This window comes from Lycorma delicatula, chromosome 4, assembly GCF_047948215.1.
Source record: "Lycorma delicatula isolate Av1 chromosome 4, ASM4794821v1, whole genome shotgun sequence".
Classification (NCBI taxonomy): domain Eukaryota; kingdom Metazoa; phylum Arthropoda; class Insecta; order Hemiptera; family Fulgoridae; genus Lycorma; species Lycorma delicatula.
This window is the reverse complement of record NC_134458.1, coordinates 20,328,305-20,348,523: the sequence shown is the minus strand read 5'-3', so window position 1 is coordinate 20,348,523 and position 20,219 is coordinate 20,328,305. Positions and strand designations below refer to the sequence as shown.

Here is a 20,219-nt window from a genome sequence, read left to right as displayed (position 1 = left end):
CGACAATTACCCCGATATTGTTATACCGGGGTAATTGTCGGATTTTTGTTTGCCGAAAAAAAATGTTGCAAACGTCTTTAAATGAAGCCCAACCTGCACTTTCTACATTATTTAACATCGAGTTAAATACATCATCTTTGACTAACTCTCTTATTTGAGGCCCAACAAATATTCCTTCTTTAATTTTTCCTTCATTTACATTCGGAAATTTCTGCCTGATGTACAAAAATCCGGGACTATCCTTGTTCATTGCTTTTACAAATTACTCATTAGTCCTAGCTTGATGTGCAAAGGGGGTAAAAATATTTTTTTGGGTTCAACTACAGGCTAATGAATGATACTTTTCTCATTTAGAGTTAATCTGTCTCGTGTCTTCCACTCTTTGATAACATAATGTTTATCCCTAGCTCGGCTGTCCCATTCGCAAAGAAAACACATGTACAGCCTAACTGCGCATGCCTAACAAGATAGTTATAACTTTGAAATCACCACATATGTTTCAGCTATGTTTTTTATAATTTATTTTTTCAAGAACGTCTTTCATCACATCATATGTCTCTTTCAAATTAATACCATAAGCGATTGGTATCGAAGGATATTTGTTACCGTTGCGTAGTAGAACCACTTTTAAACTATACTTGGACGAATCTATAAAATTGAGGATAAACCTGAGGACGCCTGTCCTCAGGTTTATGAATTTGTCCTAAACGCAACATAAGCTCATCAATATTTGTGCAATAAACCAAATTATTTTCATCAATAAAGTACTGAGAAAGTTCTTTTTGTCGGCTTCGAAAGCCCAAAATTTTTGTATTATTTTGAATTAAATTCTAACCTTGTAGTCTTGATCCTAACAATTCAGCTTGATTTTTTGATAAATTTAAATCCCTAACCGAGTCATTTAATTCACCTTATGATATAAGATGTGGCTTATTGGAAGATAATTCAAAATCAAAATCATTGTTGTTTTCTTCACTACTGCCTGATTCTTCATAGCTGCTTTCAAAACATACATTCACAGGTTGCTTAGAAACTGGAATAATTTCACTGTGAAGTACAGGCCTGATTGTAGATTGTAATGAAGGATATTTTACAGTATTTTTAGAAATTCTAAACAAAAGTAACAATCGGTTACTTAATCCTCTAGTCCACACCAAACCATAGGTACATCAAATGGCAAAGCCTTCAATGTGTCTTTCAGCCATCCTTTTAAATAACAGAACAATTAGTGCATACTATATCAGGAGCCCACATCTTATCTTGATCACTGATTTTACACTGAAAGTACTAATGATATGCTTTTTTAATTAAAGGTGTATTTTTTTTTCTATTTGATTTTATGGTAAACTCACCACATACATAACAAAAGGCATTCACATCATTTACAAAATTTCAAGGCATTATGTCACTGCACTGTTAACAAACTTAAGACGGTAATAAGACTGAACAAAATTAATTCATTCCTAAATCCAGTGCTTTAGACATACAACATAGCTACGTTTTCAGCTACATGTTTTGACTTGCACAGACATGATTAATCCTGTCCATGAAGGCTCACTCTTCAGTATTAGTAATGATGTCATAATATGTGAAATGATATGATTTAATTCTTTGCCCAGTATTGTTTATTTATTGCTTACAAATTATGTTAACAAAGTTAAACAATAAAAAATGAGCTAACAAAATACAATATAGGAGCTTCAAATGCTAACTATACATTGAAAAATTAAAAAAATCCTTTAATTAAAAATAAAATTTTTTTCAAAAATGGTGGGTGATAGAAAGATTCTGAGTTCATATTCATTTTCATCATAAAAAAATAGATTATAAGAAATCATGTATTGCATGTTAGGAAACAAAAATTCTGTTTATCAGTGTTATTTTTACAGACTCAAAAAATCAAATTTTTAAAGAACATAAATAAATTTCTATAAGCATTTCATATATTTTAGAAAAATTAATGCATAAAAACTATTATTAAATTGAATAGGCTCTAAGAATGAGAGAGTAAAAGTTTCAGCCACTTAAGACTAGAGTGTTCATAATTCATGGAAAAGCATAACACATTCTCTAATAAAAAATTAGGGTTTTTACTTAAATTAAGAAACATACTTCACACCACTTGATAGACAGCAAAAGAAGACCTGAAAAAGGTCAGTACCTCTAATTCTGTTTAGAAAATCTCCATACCATTATTGGAATTTACCAGTAATGTGTACAAATATTCTGTACAAAAAGAAAATGTCACATACAGTAAAATTCAAGTAAGGCGAACAAATTTCGGTGTCCAAGAATGTTCTACAATGTAATCAAAACTTAAAAAAAGCCTAAACTGATTAAAAATTCAACTACTTTTGCATATAGACATCACTATTTTGAAAAACTTCAAAGTTTCTGTACAATTTTGATAAAATAAAAAAAACAAAAAAGCTTTTGTTATGCTGAATACTGCAATACGGCTTGCAACTTCCAATAATATTCAAAAAAATTACTGAAAAAAAATCACTGTTTTTGGTTTAAAATACTTCAAAATTATCAGCTGCCATTGTAAAATATTGGTCAGAGATTTCATATTGATGTATTATCAAATCTGATATATAGTGAGAAGTATATTGGTTTGCAGTAAGAATTCTAACTACAAACTAATAAAAAAAAATTTATCAGAATGAATACATTCTATATGAGTGGATTCATAGTCATACACATAAACACCATTTTCTGTAGATTATCACTGGGACACAGATTACTGAACTACATTTTTTCAGTTTACTATTTTCAAGAAAGTTCTGTCTTTATTGATCCCAAGATTATGGGCACTCTTCATGGTACTATCTAAAAATCACATTAATTGTGGATATGATGTAAATAATAATCATATCTCATTATTAATTACCCATCCTTTTGCTCTACATTCAGGACACTGTATGTGACCCGTTCCAGCACAACGATGACAAGCTTTAACTGATGATGTATGAGGTACACGTAGTGATTTAACTTCAGACTCAAACAGTGCTTTTGGTAAGACTTCAATATCCCATGGAAGGGGAGCTTCACCGTTTTCAGATCCATCAACTTCACAATTTCCATTGAAAGGTACAAATGACCAGGCACTTTCTCTTCTTTCTGTAAATGTTTCCAACCGATACTGGAAAATATTGTAAATTATTGACACTGTTAATAATAATTTAAGGGTTAAGTAACAATACATTTTCAAATTCCATGTACATATTTCACATCCAAAAATTTTTATAAAATATACTTTTATACTTTTTTATTTCATGTCAAGTGATTACAAATAAATTCTCAATATATTGATGACTGAATCATAAAATAATTTCGAATTCTCTAGTTATTTATTTGTGACCACTAGATAGATATGTCCTTCATTTATAGTGACATATAGTTATATATTACATCCTCATTTTCCTGGACAGAACATTTTCTATTCTAACAAACTATAAATGGAGGCCAGGGGATAGAACTAAAAAATAAATAGCATTAAAATGTAATCAGTCCTGGCTATAAAAATAAACTATCATCTATAGTAACTAATAGATTAGCCACTTCTTCACAGGATCTCCAAATCAACATAAAATTTCTACTTACTTATTTTCATTAGAAAGGTGACTTGACTAATGGGACTGTCCAGAGGGTTGGACAGAAAACCAGACTAATACTTTTATGCCACTGAATAAATATGAACTTCCCACTCTCCCTAGAATTAAAAAGTAACATATGGCTAGGTCTTGAACTATTAAACTCCTAACATGGAAAGGCAAGCACTAAAACTCTGCACCATCTTGATACAATTTCACTGCATATTAGATAATAAATCCTGTATATGTATATATGTAAAAAACACCAATATATTTTAAAAATATGGGTGAAGTTATTAGGCACAAAACCATTAAAAATCAACAGACTCTGTTTTATATAGCTGAAAAGTATTTTTGTGTGTCTAGCCACACAAAAACATTCTCCAATTATGGAAGTCAGATGCTCTACTGAATCATTTTATACATTAAATAATATTAAAAATAAGTAATAAGACAATATTTGAAAAATTATTGTATGCAACCAAACAAAAGTCGTAAATCTAATCTAAAATAGATTTTCAAAACAGATGGCTGAGTTTCATTCTGCATATCACATGTAAGATGTAAAACAAATGATGAAAATTTTGCAAACACCCAGAAGATTTTTGTATTTTGTTTCTCTTAATTTATTTAGTTTCCCTGAGTAAAACCACTAAAATTTAGATTTTTGAGTTTAGTCCATAAGGGTATATATTTGTATGTGCATCAGCATCTATTTTTTTATTTTATTTCAGGAATGATTTAATCTAAAACAAGTAATTTGGTACAGTATCTTCATGTATAAGATGGATTCATATTATTAAATTTCTGAATAAAAAGGAGTAATATATCTCGAAAAGGAATTGAACATATAAAAACCTTAATCTCACATTTTTTATCAATAAAAATTAAACTATCATTAGAAATAGAAATGTTGAGAATTTTTTTTTTAACTTTTACAAATGCTTTCAGTCCCTAAAAGTTTGAATTTCATAAAATATTTAAACTTTTTACTATTTCAACTTGTGACCTCAGTTTTTTTTATTTTCTCCAAATGAAACACAATTGAAAATGTTTTTATTGTTAACAAAATGGACATTTTTTAAGGAGTAATACACACTCTAAAAATAAAACTTAAATTTTTCTACTTTTTTAGTTTGAACTAATCAACTTTAAGTTTTTCTTAAATTGCTTTTTTTAATGTAATGTATTAGGGAGGGAACAGATTTCAACTCTTAACAAAGAGATAAGAAATAATAAAACTCCACTCATAAAAAGAAGTCCTATCACTTTTTTAAAAATTTTTATTTTTTTTAACCACTTATTTATAAAGGCATTTTCTACTTGCCATAGCTTTTAATCATTATTGCTGAAGTATGAGAATAAACTGGACATAACAAAATATCTTGTTATTTAAATAGCCCAAAATAATATCATTGGAAGTTTTAGAAAAAACTGAATTTTTTATTTTTTTTATTATTTGAATAAACGTTTGGGTTGAATTTACTTTCTCAACTTTTTTGCTGGTTTAAAAAACCACTCTCAAACAAAACATCTTTATCAATTCTCTTAATAAACGAAAATAAGTAAAAACATAATTAAGAAATTATTAACATCTTTTTTTTTGTCTTCAGTCATTTGACTGGTTTGATGCAGCTCTCCAAGATTCCCTATCAAGTGCTAGTCATTTCATTTCGGTATACCCCCTACATCATACATCCCTAACAATTTGTTATACATATTCCAAACGTTGCCTGCCTGCACAATTTTTTCCTTCTACCTGACTATTAATATTAAAGAGACTATTCCAGGATGCCTTAATATCTGGCCTATAAGTCTGTCTCTTCTTTTAACTATTTTTTTCCAAATGCTTCTTTCTTCATTGATTTGCCGCAACACCTCATCATTTGTCACTTTATCCACCCGTCTGATTTTTAACATTCTCTTCTAACACCACATTTCAAAAGCTTCTAATCTTTTCTTCTCAGATTGTCCAAGTTTCACTTCCATATAAAGCGACACTCCAAACATATACTTTCAAAAATGTTTTCCTGATGTTTAAATTAATTTTTGATGTAAACAAATTATATTTCTGACTGAAAGCTCGTTTTGCCTGTGCTATTCGGCATTTTATATCGCTCCTACTTCATCCATCTTTAGTAATTCTACTTCCCAAATAACAAAATTCTTCTACCTCCATAATCTTTTCTCTTCCTATTTTCACATTCAGTGGTCCATCTTCATTATTTCTACTACATTTCATTACTTTGTTATTATCATTACTTTGTTTCACTACATTTTGTTATTGTTTATTTTCATGCGGTAGTTCTTGCGTAGGACTTCATCCATGCCGTTCATTGTTTCTTCTAATTCTTTTTTACTCTTAGCTAGAATTACTACATCATCAGCAAATCATAGCATCTTTATCTTTTCCCCTTGTACTGTTACCCAGATCTAAATTGTACTTTAACATCATCAACTGCTAGTTCTAAGTAAATATTAAAAAGTAACGGAGATAGGGAACATCCTTGTTGGATTCCCTCTCTAATTCATTAATTCATTATGGCTTCTTTCTTATGTTCTTCAATTATTACTGTTACTGTTTGGTTCCTGTAAATGTTAGCAATTGTTCTTCTATCTCTGTACTTGAACCCTAATTTGTTTAAGGTGCTGAACATTTTATTCCAGTCTACATTATCAAATGCCTTTTCTAGGTTTATAAATGCCAAGTATGTTGGTTTGTTTTTCTTTAATCTTCCTTCTACTGTTAATCTGAGGCCTAAAATTGGTTCCTTTGCCCCTATACTTTTTCTGAAACCAAATTGGTCTTCTCCTAACACTTCCACTCTCCACTCAATTTTTCTGTACAGAATTCTAGTTAAGATTTTTGGTGCATGACTAGTTAAGCTAATTGTTCTGTATTCTTCACATTTATCTGCTCCTGCTTTCTTTGGTATCATGACTATAATACTCTTTTTGAAGTCTGATGGAACTTCCTCTTTTTCATAAATATTATACACCCGTTAGTATAATCTATCAATCGCTTCCTCACCTACACTGCGCAGTAATTCTACAGGTATTCCGTTTATTCCAGGAGCCTTTTTGCCATTCAAATCGTTTAATGCTCTCTTAAATTCAGATCTCAGTATTGTTTCTCCACTTTCATCCTCTTTGACTTCCTCTTCTTCCTCTATAACACCATTTTCTAATTCATTTCTTCCTTATAACTCTTCAATATATTCTACCCACCTATCGACTTTGCCTTTTGCATTATAAATCGGTGTACCATCTTTGTTTAACATATTAGATTTTAATTTACGTACCCCAAAATTTTTCTTAACTTTCCTGTATGCTCCATCTGTTTTACCAATGTTCATTTCTCTTTCCACTTCTGAACACTTTTCTTTAATCCACTCTTCTTTCGCTAGTTTACACTTCCTGTTTATAGTATTTCTTAATTGTTTTTAGTACCTTTTACTGTCTTCATTGCTAGCATTCTTATAATTTCTGCGTTCATCCATCAGCTGCAATATATCGTCTGAAATCCAAGGTTTTCTACCAGTTCTCTTTCTTCCACCTAAGTTCGCTTCTGCTGATTTAAGAATTTCCTTTTTAACATTCTCCCATTCTTCTTCTACATTTTCTATCTGATCTTTTTTACTCAGACCTCTTGCGATGTCCTCCTCAAAAATCTTCTTTACCTCCTCTTCATCAAGCTTCTCTAAATTCCACCGATTCTTCTGACACCTTTTCTTCAGGTTTTTAAACCCCAGTCTACATTTCATTATCACTAAATTATGGTCACTATCAATATCTGCTCCATGGGTTTTGCAGTCGATTTCTAAATCTTTGCTTAACCATGATATAATCTATCTGATACCTTGCAGTATCGCCTGGATTTTTCCATGTGTATATTCTTCTATTATGATTTTTAAATTGGGTGTTGGCAATTACTAAATTATACTTCGTGCAAAACTCTATAAGTCGGTCCCCTCTTTCATTCCTTTTGCCCAGCTCGTATTCACCCACTATATTTCCTTCCTTGCCTTTTCCAATGCTTTCATTCCAATCTCCAACTATTATTAAATTTTCATCTCCTTTTATGTGTTTAATTGCTTCGTCAATTTCTTCGTATACACACTCTACCTCATCATCATCATGGGCACTTGTAGGCATATAGATATTAACAATTGTTGTCGGTTTAGGTTTTGATTTTATCCTTATTACAATGATTCTATCGCTATGCATTTTGAAATACTCTACTCTCTTCCCTATCTTCTTGTTCATTACGAAACCTACTCCTGCCTGCCCATTATTTGAAGCTGAGTTAATTATTCCAAAATCACCAAATTAAATTCAAGACTATTCATGACTTATACAACAGTTCTACAACATATTTTTTCTAATAAACAAAAAAGCGTGTTTTGCAAAGTAAACCTTGTTATTTGCAATCAAAAACATATCTAATAATATCTCTATCATCTAAAAAATTATAAATAATGTGAGTCCAGTAAAAAAAATATAATTTTACACTTACAAGGAAGGCATATGTAGCTTGCACAAAGTTAAAAGAGAGACCTTTAGCTGGTTTTGTACCATAACAGCAGCGTTTAGAAACATGTCTAAGTAACGCCTCTCTTACTTGATCTTCTGTAATTTCTGTAATCGGTATAGGGAATAAGTGCTTATAAGTAACCAGGTGATCAGATGGTTTTTTTGTTTCTACTGGAGGAGGAGTCGGGTGAACCACAACTGTAAATAAAATAAAGCATTTATCATTCAATTAAAAGTAATCATAAAATAGCTCACAATGTATGGAACCAAATTCAATTAGAAAGGGCATCACATATGAAAAAAAAAAACATAATGAATATCAATTCAGTAACATATGCTTAGAAAATACAACCAAATTGCTTTATATATTTTCAAATTTTTTGAATTGCTTTATTAAAATATGTGTTCAGTACTTTAAATTTATTGAGAACAGAAGGCTTCCCAAATCCAAAACTTCCTGTTAAATTATCATGTGGATGGATATTAGGCATCTAGTTCACATTTCAGCACAAAACCTTGAATTTATTATAAGCTATGTATTCATTATAGGGTCACATCAGCACTGAAATCCCCGCATTGAGGAGGCAAAAATAAAATACAACTCCATAAAATGTCTATCTATATTATAAGTACTTTATGTATTTTGATTTTAGTAAATTTCTTGTTCACAAATTGGGCTGAGGCTTGAAATAAGTTTCAATAAGACTTTGTTTTCATTCCAGATTTGCCATAGTTTTATAAGTTTGACTCATTACTGAAATAATGTCGATATCAAAATATAATAATATTGTTCTACTTTTGATTCCAATACACTCAAAGCATACTAAAATCAGATTTGAAATTTTAAAAGGAGAACAATAGAATACAAATCTATAGACAATGAACTAGCTACTCATTCTACCCAAAGGTATAAAATTGATAAGTTACACACTTAATAAGACACATTCAGATCCGCTTCACTATGAAGGAATGATAATCATTGTAATATTTTATATATACTAATGTTTCGCAATAATCTTATTTATTTTCTGTTGTATGTGATATTTACCTGCTTCAAAAGTAATATTTTCATACCCTGGAACAGTGTCCATGAGTTCCAGTGGTGGAACAGCTGGAACTGATACATTTTCATCAAACTCAAGAAGGTGTGCTGAAATCAGAACAGGTTAATAGTATTTTTAGTCTTACTTAAACAAATATAAAAACAAAATTAAATTTTTTAAATATTATGCAAGAAATATATCCCCCAGATTCAGCGAATAAAATTTTTCACAACAGACATTTATAAAAAAAATATAATATAAATAGATTTACTCATGTAAATCTCGCATCTAAATTCTTAAACAATATTTTTTTTAAATATTCAGTCAAATAAATATCATTTTCTCACTGATTATCACATTTTAGTTTCAATATAAACCTATGTAAAATTGTTTTTTCTTCCATAAATCAAGCACCTACTTTTGGATAAAAAGTATTAGTCAAAACGTGCGTGAATTATGAGTAAATATAAATAATTACAAAAAATGAATAAATTACAAAAAAAAAATTATCTATAAATCTGTCTGTATGCCTACATGTATATAATGAAAAGAACCGAATAAAAATATTCCAGTACAGTGTTGTCAGTAACCAAGTGTAATCTACGTATCTCTTAGAATTTATCTTGTCAGTGTACTGTTTGAAAACCAGTTATCCTCTAGTGATTATATCAGAACAAAACTATCCTTGATTGCTATTACTCTACCATGTGCAACTGTAAATTTCAAGAGATTTTTTTTATTATAATTATATGAAATATATACACTTTAAATTCAGTAAATGTCTAAAGATATAGGCCTATACAGTTTGTCCTTTTTAAAAGCAATTCACAGCAAAAAAAGTCAGTTTAGATAAGTTTGTACTGAAAATTTTCCTTTTTTTATTTATTTTTCTCTTAAATCAAACAAAGCTTGTAAGGTTATTAAATTGTCATTTCAAAAGTTTATAAGAACCATCTGCTGTATTTTCATGACATTTTGTCAGGCAGGTGACCTGTCACCTAACCAGTACGGTTTCCGGCAGGGTCGGTCGACCCTAGACGCAATTCAGGAGGTTGTTGAGGCAGTGCGGCGAGCAGAGGACCACAATAATTTTTCGCGACGTGTGGTCCTTCTCGTTACGTTGGACGTAAAAAACGCTTTCAATTCCGCACGGTGGAGCGATATGATTCGGGCCCTGGAGCATTCGTTCCATGTGCCTCAATACCTCCTCAGAATAGTGGACGCATACCTGAGGAACCGCGGTCTCATTTACGAGATCGCGACATGCGATCTCTAATCGCATGGCTTGCTGAGGCTGGAGATGCCTGAAGAATCTGCCTTGGTTGGGTACGCTGACGACGTTGCGATACTTGTCGCAGACCGCGACCTGGAGCGCGCCCAACTGAGGCTCAGTTGAGCCATGCACAGAGTCAGTGCCTGGCTGGACGACCATGGATTGTCTCTAGCCCTCAGAAAAACGGAGATCGTAGTTCTCACGAAGAAGCGTATCGACACCCTTCTCTCCCTGCAGGTCGGGATAGAGGTTGTCGAGACCAAGCCGGCCGCAAAGTACTTCGGTATGATGATTTACCGGAATCTCAGCTTTGCTGAGCAGCTTCGTACAGCCGCCGACAAAGCTGCGAGAGCCGTAACTGCTCTCAGCCGGCTTATGGTGAATGTCGGCGTACCGAAGGCCAGCAGACGGCGATTGCTGATGTCCACGGTGCATTCCATCCTGTTATACGGGTCGGAAGTGTGGGCCCAGGCATTAAGAGTTGTGAGAAACCGGAAGCGGCTCGCGCAGGTGCAACGTACCGCAGCCTTGCGAGTCGCTTCCGCGTATCGGACGGTCTCCAAGCCTGCAGTACTTGTGGTCGCCGGCGTCATACCCATTGCTACTTTAGCAAGGGAGCGCCAGGCGATCTACAGGAGGCGACGGGCAGGCGAAGACCGGGTGACCATTGCCAACGAGGAACGCATTCGCACGTTCCTCGCATGGCAAGAGACCTGGGACCACGAGACCAGAGGACGATGGACCACAAGGCTTATCCCTCTGGTCAGACCGTGGACGGAGCGACGGCATGGAGAGGTGGCATGGAGAGAGAGTACTACATGACCCAATTTTTAACGGGTCACGGGTACTTCTGCGCTTACCTCCATGTCATAGGGAAAGCGCCATCCCCCGACTGCCTGTATTGTCCCGGTGTACGGGACGACGTTGAGCACAACTTTTTCAAATGTGCTCGGTGGGCGGCAGGTCGAGGGACACTAGAGGCGGATCTCGGAGCACTGAGTCCCCACAACGTGGTTGCGATGATGCTCCGTGGCCTGAGCAGCTGGGAAAGTGTAGCCCGATTCGTCGACAACATTCTCAGGGCCAGAAAGGTTGACCTGGACAGTCATGAAAATTAGGTAGCACCTATTGAGGCTAGTATAAGAGGACTCGACCGGAAGTAATGTGTTAAACGGTTCCGTGTCGAGTCCTGGCAGAAAGGGGGGTGATTTTAGTCGATAGTCTGCTGATAGTGATTGGATAATACCATCAGCGGGAACCCGACACTACGTGCGTAAATGCATTTCCACCTCATCCCGCAAAAAAAAAAAAAAAATTATTATTATTATTATTATTATTGACAGTTTTAATGCATACGGTCTAGAATTTTAAATATTATATTTATTTATATTTATTCTACTGATAGTATGTTTTTGTCCTACTGATTTTTTTTTATGTTCCTTCAATAAAGTACATTTTTAAAATTAATGTGCTATACAGTAATGATTTTTTACTAAAAGGAATAGAATATCATTGTTTTATTCTAATCAAAATTTTTTTGCTTTTATAAGATTTATTTTTTAGATTCGTTACTTTTTGTTTTTGTATTCAATCTTATTATGAAAGTTTTGTGAATATAATAATACATTTTTTTGTTTACTTATAGCAGTATTTCCTTTTTAGTGTAGTATTTGACTATTATGATGTTATTATCACAGAAAAATTACTGTAATCTTTACATTTTATATTTTTATTGTAGCTGCTATTCTATATTCTATAAATAAATGCCATATATTTTTAATAAACTGAATTGTTTATTTAATAACTGAAGAGTGGTATTATTACCTTATCCATTGTAAAGCAAACACAACAGTAAAAATACTGTATATATATATATATATATATATATATATATATATATATATATATATAGGATTTGTTGAAATTATTTATACTGAATTATAAAAAAAAATCTTGAAGAATATAAAATACAATAAAATTTTTTAAGACAAATTTTTATTTTAAAAAAATTAGCAATTATTACTATAATAAGAATTTTGGATGTTTTTTTTTGTGCAGTTATATATATATACTCGTATATAAACATACATACTGAATATTTATAGAATTAATGAATTATAATTTGACTATAAATGATGAAAATATAAAAACAAAGCAAGGGATAGATTAAAAAAAATCCCTTTCGGCACAACAGAAGGTGGAGATAAATTTTTACCTAAGTAGGATAAAAAATGGTGCTAAGTAGGGGACAAAAAAGTTTCCACCTTAAAGTTAAGAAAAACTTCAAATTTACTCAATTAAATAATAGTTGCATGTGAAAAAAGTTTCACGTGTTTAGCATATGACAAGCCCCATCTTCTTACAATTCCAGCAACATTTTGGTCATCCCTTGCCGTAAGAGTTGGACATATCAACAATTTTTCAGACAAAAGTTTTAGGTAATGTTTAGAGGACTAATTACCACTTTAAACTGATTTCATACTGTACCTATTAAGGGTGATAGAATTTTTTTGTCTTCAAAATTCCATTTTTCTACCCCCTGGGCTAATGATTGGTGATATCAAAAAACTTTACTTAGATATGTTTTAGGCCCGTATTCAAAGAATAGTAGGAACTTTAAACGAATTCAATATTTTACTTAATAAGAAAGTTATAGCGATAGTTTGTTTTTTCGAAAAGCCCCTACATTTCCACCCCCATGGTCATTTTTGCCTATTAACGAACTCGACCAAGAGTTTTGGTTGTCATACTTTATGGATCAATTTGAAAGTGATTAGCACAAAATTATGACAGTTATCATGTCCACAAGAAAGTGGAATTTATATATATATATTTATAAATGTATATATAAACCTTTGAATTGACAGTGGTTTTGGTGACTGGGGGATGTGAAACGCAAAGATATGTCAAAATTTTCTGGAAGTGGAATCATGGTACCCATTACAATAGGTAGCTTTCTTATGAAATCTACCTAAAAGATATCTATGGCTTTTAATAATAGTGTATATTGTATATTTTCTAAATAGCCTGTTTTAAGAGCTTTAAGTTTTAATTGCTTTAAGTGCCTTAACATTTAAGCTTCTTCTAATCTGCCTAAGTGATTACATTTGTCCCCTTAGTGGTCAATACAGATTCTACTGTATACATGTTAGGTTTTATATATATATATATATATATATATATATATATTAATATTTGTTTTATATGCTAATTTGCCTTTTTATTGCAATATCTATAACAGAATTTCCAATTTTTCAATCATACAATTAAAAAATATTTTTTTAATGTATGATTAAAAATAAGTTTTGATATATGTATGTCATTGTCAGTTAAAATAAAAAAAATTTTTAATTTCCACAAAATATTATACTTTGCTAGGATTATTGTAACTGATCCGAGTGTTATTTTCTGCCTTTCCTACCACTACCACTGTAATGTTTGTAGTTGATGCGGAGCACCTCCATTCTCAAAATTACGTTTAGCACTCTAGAGTGCTAAAGTAGCTTTTAGAGTGTAAAGGTAGTTTTGAGAATGGAGGTATTCTGAAACATGTCAAATACTAATGTTAGTGACAATGCTAGGAAAGGTGGAAAATTATGTTCAAATCAAATTTAAAAAATATAACAATTTAAAAAAAAAATGTAAGATAAATTAATGACTACATATTTATTAATAAAATGATAAAAAATAACTAATATACAAAAAAAATTACACAGAATATTCTTATTATTAACTTGTTAAAATTTATTTTATTACTGCTTAAATATGAAATTGAAAAATCAATGATTGTCAAATTGGAATATTTCACGACTTTTTTTTTTTTTAATTTTTATTTTTTAATAAAAGATGTAGTTTCCTTTACGTATTAATTTAGTCATAAAGTTTTTGATTTCATTATTTATAACACGATTTTTATTAATTAAATCTCAGGTTTGATAAATTTGGAATATTATTTTCTCAAGCTTTCCTGTGTTGTCAGTATCCTTTTATAAAGTTAATACCTTGACCTGCTTGTATGTAATTGCAATTGTTACAGTTTGTGCAATAAATTCCTTAATTATTATATGGATTTGTACTTTTTCGAAGGATGTATTAAACACATACATTATCTGTTTTTTTTTTACATTATTATATTTTTTAAACTTTACAATGTATTTTTCTTATTTTTTAATTCTTATAATTTTAAACAGTATTTTTAAAACTGAAAGTAAATATAGATATATTTAGTAAATATATATATAATATATAATATATATATAATATATATATATAAATAAATATGTATATTTAGTAAATATAGATTTTAAATAAAGTTGTACTTCATTTTTACCGAGTTTTTATTTATTTATTGTTTTTTTGAAGTTTTAGGGGCATCAACTACTGTGGTCATTGCCGCTTTCCCCACATCAAAAAAAATAAAATAAAAAAGTTTCTTTCCTTTGCTTATAAAGACACTAGTGATGTAGTCAGAAGCCTAGTCTTGTCAAAACAGATCATCTAAAAGTAAAGTTTCAAGAATATTTAAACCCCAAAAAAACACGAGATGTCAAGGGGGTAAGGACCCTTGTCACTTAAAAACACAAACCTTTTCTAATGAAGTGTTGTAAAAACTCTCAAAACAACTTCACTGTCTAATAAAAAATTAAAAAACACACCCATTAAAAACTCTTAAACTCAAGGTAACAAGGGTGAAAAGGGTCCTTGACATTTAATAAACACTACAAATAAAAACACTTCTGATAAAAGCAGTCAAAATAACTTTAATTTCTTATCCTTTCATTAGAATTTGTCAAGAAACACACAAAAACTTGCTTCTTCTTACATTCTATTGTCTAGATTTTCCCTTAGGCCATCCTTTCTTTCTTCAGTTTTCCATCTTCCTGAAGGCCTTGATGTCAAATTCCAAGGTATCTGAGGCCTTTGAGATAGTCTTCTGATCCTTCACAATAAATTACAGAAATAATAATAATTTACAATAGATTACATCTTGCTACCTGCATCATGATACTGGCTCCAATGATGCGTTTAGCAGCACATCAGAATCGGGGCTCAATATACTTCTCTCTAAAATGTGTGGGGCGGCTTTAGTGCTTGCTCTCTCATCTAAAGGCTTCCACACTTTCGGGCTCAATTGACAGTCGTTCGAAATCTTCCTTTTCCTAAACATTACTTCTGGTTTCACAGGTCCCTGAGTGGGGACTTTTTCGATCTGTACTTTAGCTTCAGTTTTCTTCATTTTCTTTTTACTTTCCTTTGCCTTCTGACTGGTTGAAGGCTCATTCCTTGGTTGTGAAAGAATTTTTTGTGTAGACAATCTGCTTCTTTCTGTTTTGTTTTAAAGAATTCATTTCCTAGTAGTACTGTTTACGCCATTGCGTAAAGTTGCGTTTATTCCAACGAATTCAAAGTTAGGGTTGGGTCTTGCTGTTGTTACAGGCTTGGTAAATTTATTACTCTCTTTCGTATGGGCTTGTCATTTGTATACTTTTATAATAGGTTTGTTTCGGGTTTTTTTTTTTTCCCCTACTCTCCCCGACCGGATATCCAATTAAGTATACTCAGTCGGGGAGAGTGTCCTTTTACTCTCAAAGGAAGCGTCCCCCACCCGCCGGCTATACGTCCGGCACGGCAGGTTGGCTTCCCCGGTCTCGGATCTTTTGTTTTACATTGCCTGCCTCTAATCCCCCGCTTTAGAGCCAAGGTCCGGCTATGCCGTCCCCCAGCGCCTCAGCAGGGAACCGGGACTCGGTCTTTACGCCTTTGGCCTCTAATCGACAGCGCCGACCCCACAAAGAGCCTACGCTCCCGCAGGGACGACCCCGCCGACCGGGACTTGGTCTTTTATTTTAACCCAAACTCAAACTCCCCTGGAGTTCACCCCCTTCTCAGGTACCCGCACACCAAGGCGTACGGGCCCTCCATGGAGTGACTGTCCACCCTACCCTACTGTTTATACTCCCATTCTTCTGTCTTCATCCTCTTTGGCCCGCAGGACCTCCCCGGCGAACCTGCGGAACCATTCCCAGTTCTCATTGTTGTACCCCAACCAGTTTATGAGATTTTCTGGTGTAAGACCATTAATTACTATTTGACCTCTGTTAACGGCCCATCTTGGACATATGAACAACGTATGTTCGGCATCGTCGTTCTCTGGACAATAGATGCACTGCGGGGTGGCTCTCTTCCCGATCCTATACAGATACTGACCGAAAGAGCCGTGCCCCGACAGTAACTGTGTCATGTAAAAATTGACATCTCCGAGTCTATAGTTATTCCAGGTTTTAATATTAGGGATTAGGCGTCTGGTCCATTCTCCCACTCTGGACCCTGCCCACTCTTCTTGCCATTCTTGTTCTATAATCCCTTCCATCTCTTCTTTCGACATACCGCTGTGTCTGAGGGTTCTGGCTTTTATCTGAAGGTCTATGGGTAGGACCCCGGTCAGTACGCACAGCGCGTAATACGATACCGTACAGTAACTAGCAGCTACACGCAGCAATGCCAGTCTATGGACACTTCTCAACTTCTTTTTATTTCGCTGTATGTTCATTGCCGCCCCCCATACGGGAGCCGCATACAGTACCGCCGAAGTGATAGCCGCGGTTATCAATCTTCAAATAAGCATTTTAGGTGTGCCGTGGTTTTGAAATAATCCTCTTAATCCATTTATAGCAGGAGTAACTCTCCCACAAATCATATCAATATGCTTGCTGAACCTTAAACTTTTGTCCAGAAGTACCCCCAAGTATTTTGTTTCTTTTACTTCATCAATTCCCTGTCCTCTGATATTTAGATTCACACTTCTTAATGGTCTTCTACCCGAGAGGACCAGGCAACAGGATTTATTAGGAGCTATTTCTAATTTGTTATCCTCCATCCATTCATCTATTGTTCTAAGCGCTTGGTTTGTCTTGTTCTCCAGTTCATTAATATCTCTGTCTTCTACTAATATTGCGATATCATCCGCGTATCCTACTATCGATACCCCTTCGGGGTAGTTCAGCCTGAAAATTTTATCATAGAAAACATTCCATAAGGTTGGGCCAAGGACAGATCCCTGCGGCACCCCTCCAAATACCTGAAATATCGCTTTCCTTTCAAGGGTTTTGACCTCTATGAACCTATTTTGCAGATATTGATCTATCTGATTTACTAAGTATTTACTTATTTGCATGGCTTGAAGCGCCTCAATGATGGCTGTCCAGGGGACCGTACCAAATGCGTTTCTAACATCAAGCATTATGATCATGGGGATTTTTCTAGTCCTCCATGTACCGCTTCTGCAATTTAATGCCCAGTTTTTTACTTTCTCGACTGCGGTCACCGTGGACCGTCCCTTTCTAAATCCGTATTGTTCCGGATGTAGACATTGTTTTTCCTCTATTTCCTCTCTAAGTCTATTTTCTAACAACCTTTCAACTACTTTTCCCATATTATTTATGAGCGTAATCGGCCTATATGCTGTGTTCTCTTGAATTTGTCCTGCCTTTGGGAGGAAGACTGTTCTTGCTTCCTTCCAGCATTCAGGGAAGCTTCTATTTTGTAGGCCGTAGCTGGCTACATCGACTATTTCCCAAGGTACGATCCTAGCTATTATCTTAATGATGGCCGCTGGGATGCCATCTGGGCCGGGGCTTTTCTTATTTTTTAATTTATTTATAGCTTCCATGACCTCTTTTTGTGTAAATCTTCCTCCCTGGCATTCTATCACCTCTCTATTATATTGCTCCTCCGTTCTGGGGAATAACTTTCTGATCTGCAACGCAGCCGTTTCTTCATTCAGTGTCGGAGCTTGTCTCCCAAGCCGCTTGGTTACTATTTTGAAAGCCTTTCCCCACGGATCAGCATTCAACTCCTCGCATAGTTCTAACCATTTCCTTCTTTTGGCCTGCTTTATGAGGAAGTTAAGCGTCTTTCTCGCTTGCCTATATTGCTCTGTCGCAATGTTACATCCTATTTCCGAGCCAACTCTAGCTCGCAACCTCTGGGCCGTCCTCTTGTGTCTTTGCATAATTCTACGCTGTTCCTCTATCTCCCTGGACCACCAGTAGACCATACTATGTTTAATATTATTTCTCCTCGGTATGTTCGCCATCTCTTCTTTAACTATATTTTGGAATATTTCAGGTGTTATCCGAGTACTATTTCTAATTCTATTTGCCGCATTATTAGCCACTCTATACATCTGTTGATCAGACAGTCTGATATTGTTATTTATCTGTCTTATTTCTGGCCGTTGCTCTCTGAAGTTAACAAAGATGGCTCTGTGATCGCTGGCTGTTTCGTCATTAAGAACCATGAAATCAGCTGCATCAGTGCGCATCCTTCCATCAATTATAACTAAATCCAGGACCGATTGATGCCCTCTTGCTTGGTAGGTGGCTGTCCCGTCATTAATACATGTCATTCCTGTCGCTGCCAGCAATTCCTCCAGGAGTTTTCCTCTAGCGTTCGAGGAGACCGCTCCAGCCAGAACAGTCCTGCAGTTAAAGTCTCCAAGGACTACTATTCTCTTCCGAGCTCGTATAATGACTTGTTGGAGGTCAAGGAGTCTGTTCTTAAGAGATTCCCTGCTGCAGTTAGGGCTGATATATACACCTATTATAATCTTATCGCTTACCTCAACAACAATGAGTCCGTCACCTCTACCATACAGATCATAACCCACATTTCCAACGATCTTTCTAATTGCCACATCACCGTTCCCATCGGTCAGCCACTGTTCTCTGGCCGCCAAATACACATTAGGTTCGGTGGCCACCAGGAAGTCCGCTTCGTATCTAGCTGCTATTTCTATGCTCAAATCACTAGAGAGTAGGCTCCTGTTATTATTAACTAGTATTACTTTAGTCATGACCTTTGTTACAGCACGGGTTCCCGGTCCTATGTGAAGTTGCTCCACAGTCCAGGCATATGGTCGCCTCCTTGCAATCTTTAATTACATGGCCGGGTTTACCACAGTTGAAGCAGAGGTTTGAACGGTCCTGGCCTCTGCACTCTCTTCTGCTGTGACCGACATCCCAACATCGATAACATTTCTCTACATCCGGACGGATGTAGGCCCTGCAACTCACCCACCCTACTCTCAGCCTTGCTGCAATTAATTTCGTTGCATTCCTTTGACTTGTAACCACCGTGGCATTTTTTGTGTTTCCGAATGCCTCCCTTAGTGATGTGACCTGAAAGTTTTCTCCTTGTCCTAGTACCTTCTCTACCGCTTCCCTGACCTCTCGCTCAGTAGTGTCGCCCAGCATGTCTTTTACATGAACGACTGTTCTGCGGTCCCCTCTTGTTCTTATATCCACCTGGAGATCCTCTGCTCTGTTCTTCAGCAGGGAGGAAAACTCCCCCGCCTTCTGCGCCGCACTAATTCGGACCTCTAGTTGTTGATCCCTTCCCTGTTTAATTGACAGTATTTCGCCGGCCTCCTCAACCTTAACCTTTTCTTTCATGGTTTTCAACAGATCGGCATAAGATTTACCGGGGGCCCTTACTACGACCGTTTTACTTTCAACGACCGGGGGGGTTCCCCTTCTTGTTGATACCGACCTCGACCTTGCCCTCCCTTGTTCGCTCAGGCTGGGGAGTAACATCCTCGGCAAGGTATATTCCCTTCCTCATCATGTATATTACTATTTTTCTCACTATGATGCCCGTTGGACCACTGGGAACCACAAAGACAGCTGACTCCGGCTTACCTACAGCTCTTCGTAAGGCCTTTATAATATGAGAGGCCATTATCTTATCTCCTTCTCTAGAGTCATAGATTACCGT

General features: G+C 34.7%; 1 protein-coding gene across 5 annotated transcripts in view; it reads right to left on the bottom strand.

Annotated features, from left to right (window-relative positions):
• Positions 1-20,219, bottom strand: part of LOC142323171 (protein SSUH2 homolog) — a 66,957-nt gene that overhangs the window by 19,971 nt on the left and 26,767 nt on the right. For all 5 annotated transcript variants that reach the window (XM_075362462.1, XM_075362464.1, XM_075362463.1 and 2 more), the window contains 3 exons: positions 9,178-9,279; positions 8,113-8,327; positions 2,894-3,145 (listed from right to left, as the gene is read on the bottom strand). In XM_075362462.1, the coding sequence (XP_075218577.1) occupies positions 2,894-3,145; positions 8,113-8,327; positions 9,178-9,279 (569 nt within the window). The remainder of the gene's footprint in view (positions 1-2,893; positions 3,146-8,112; positions 8,328-9,177; positions 9,280-20,219) is intronic.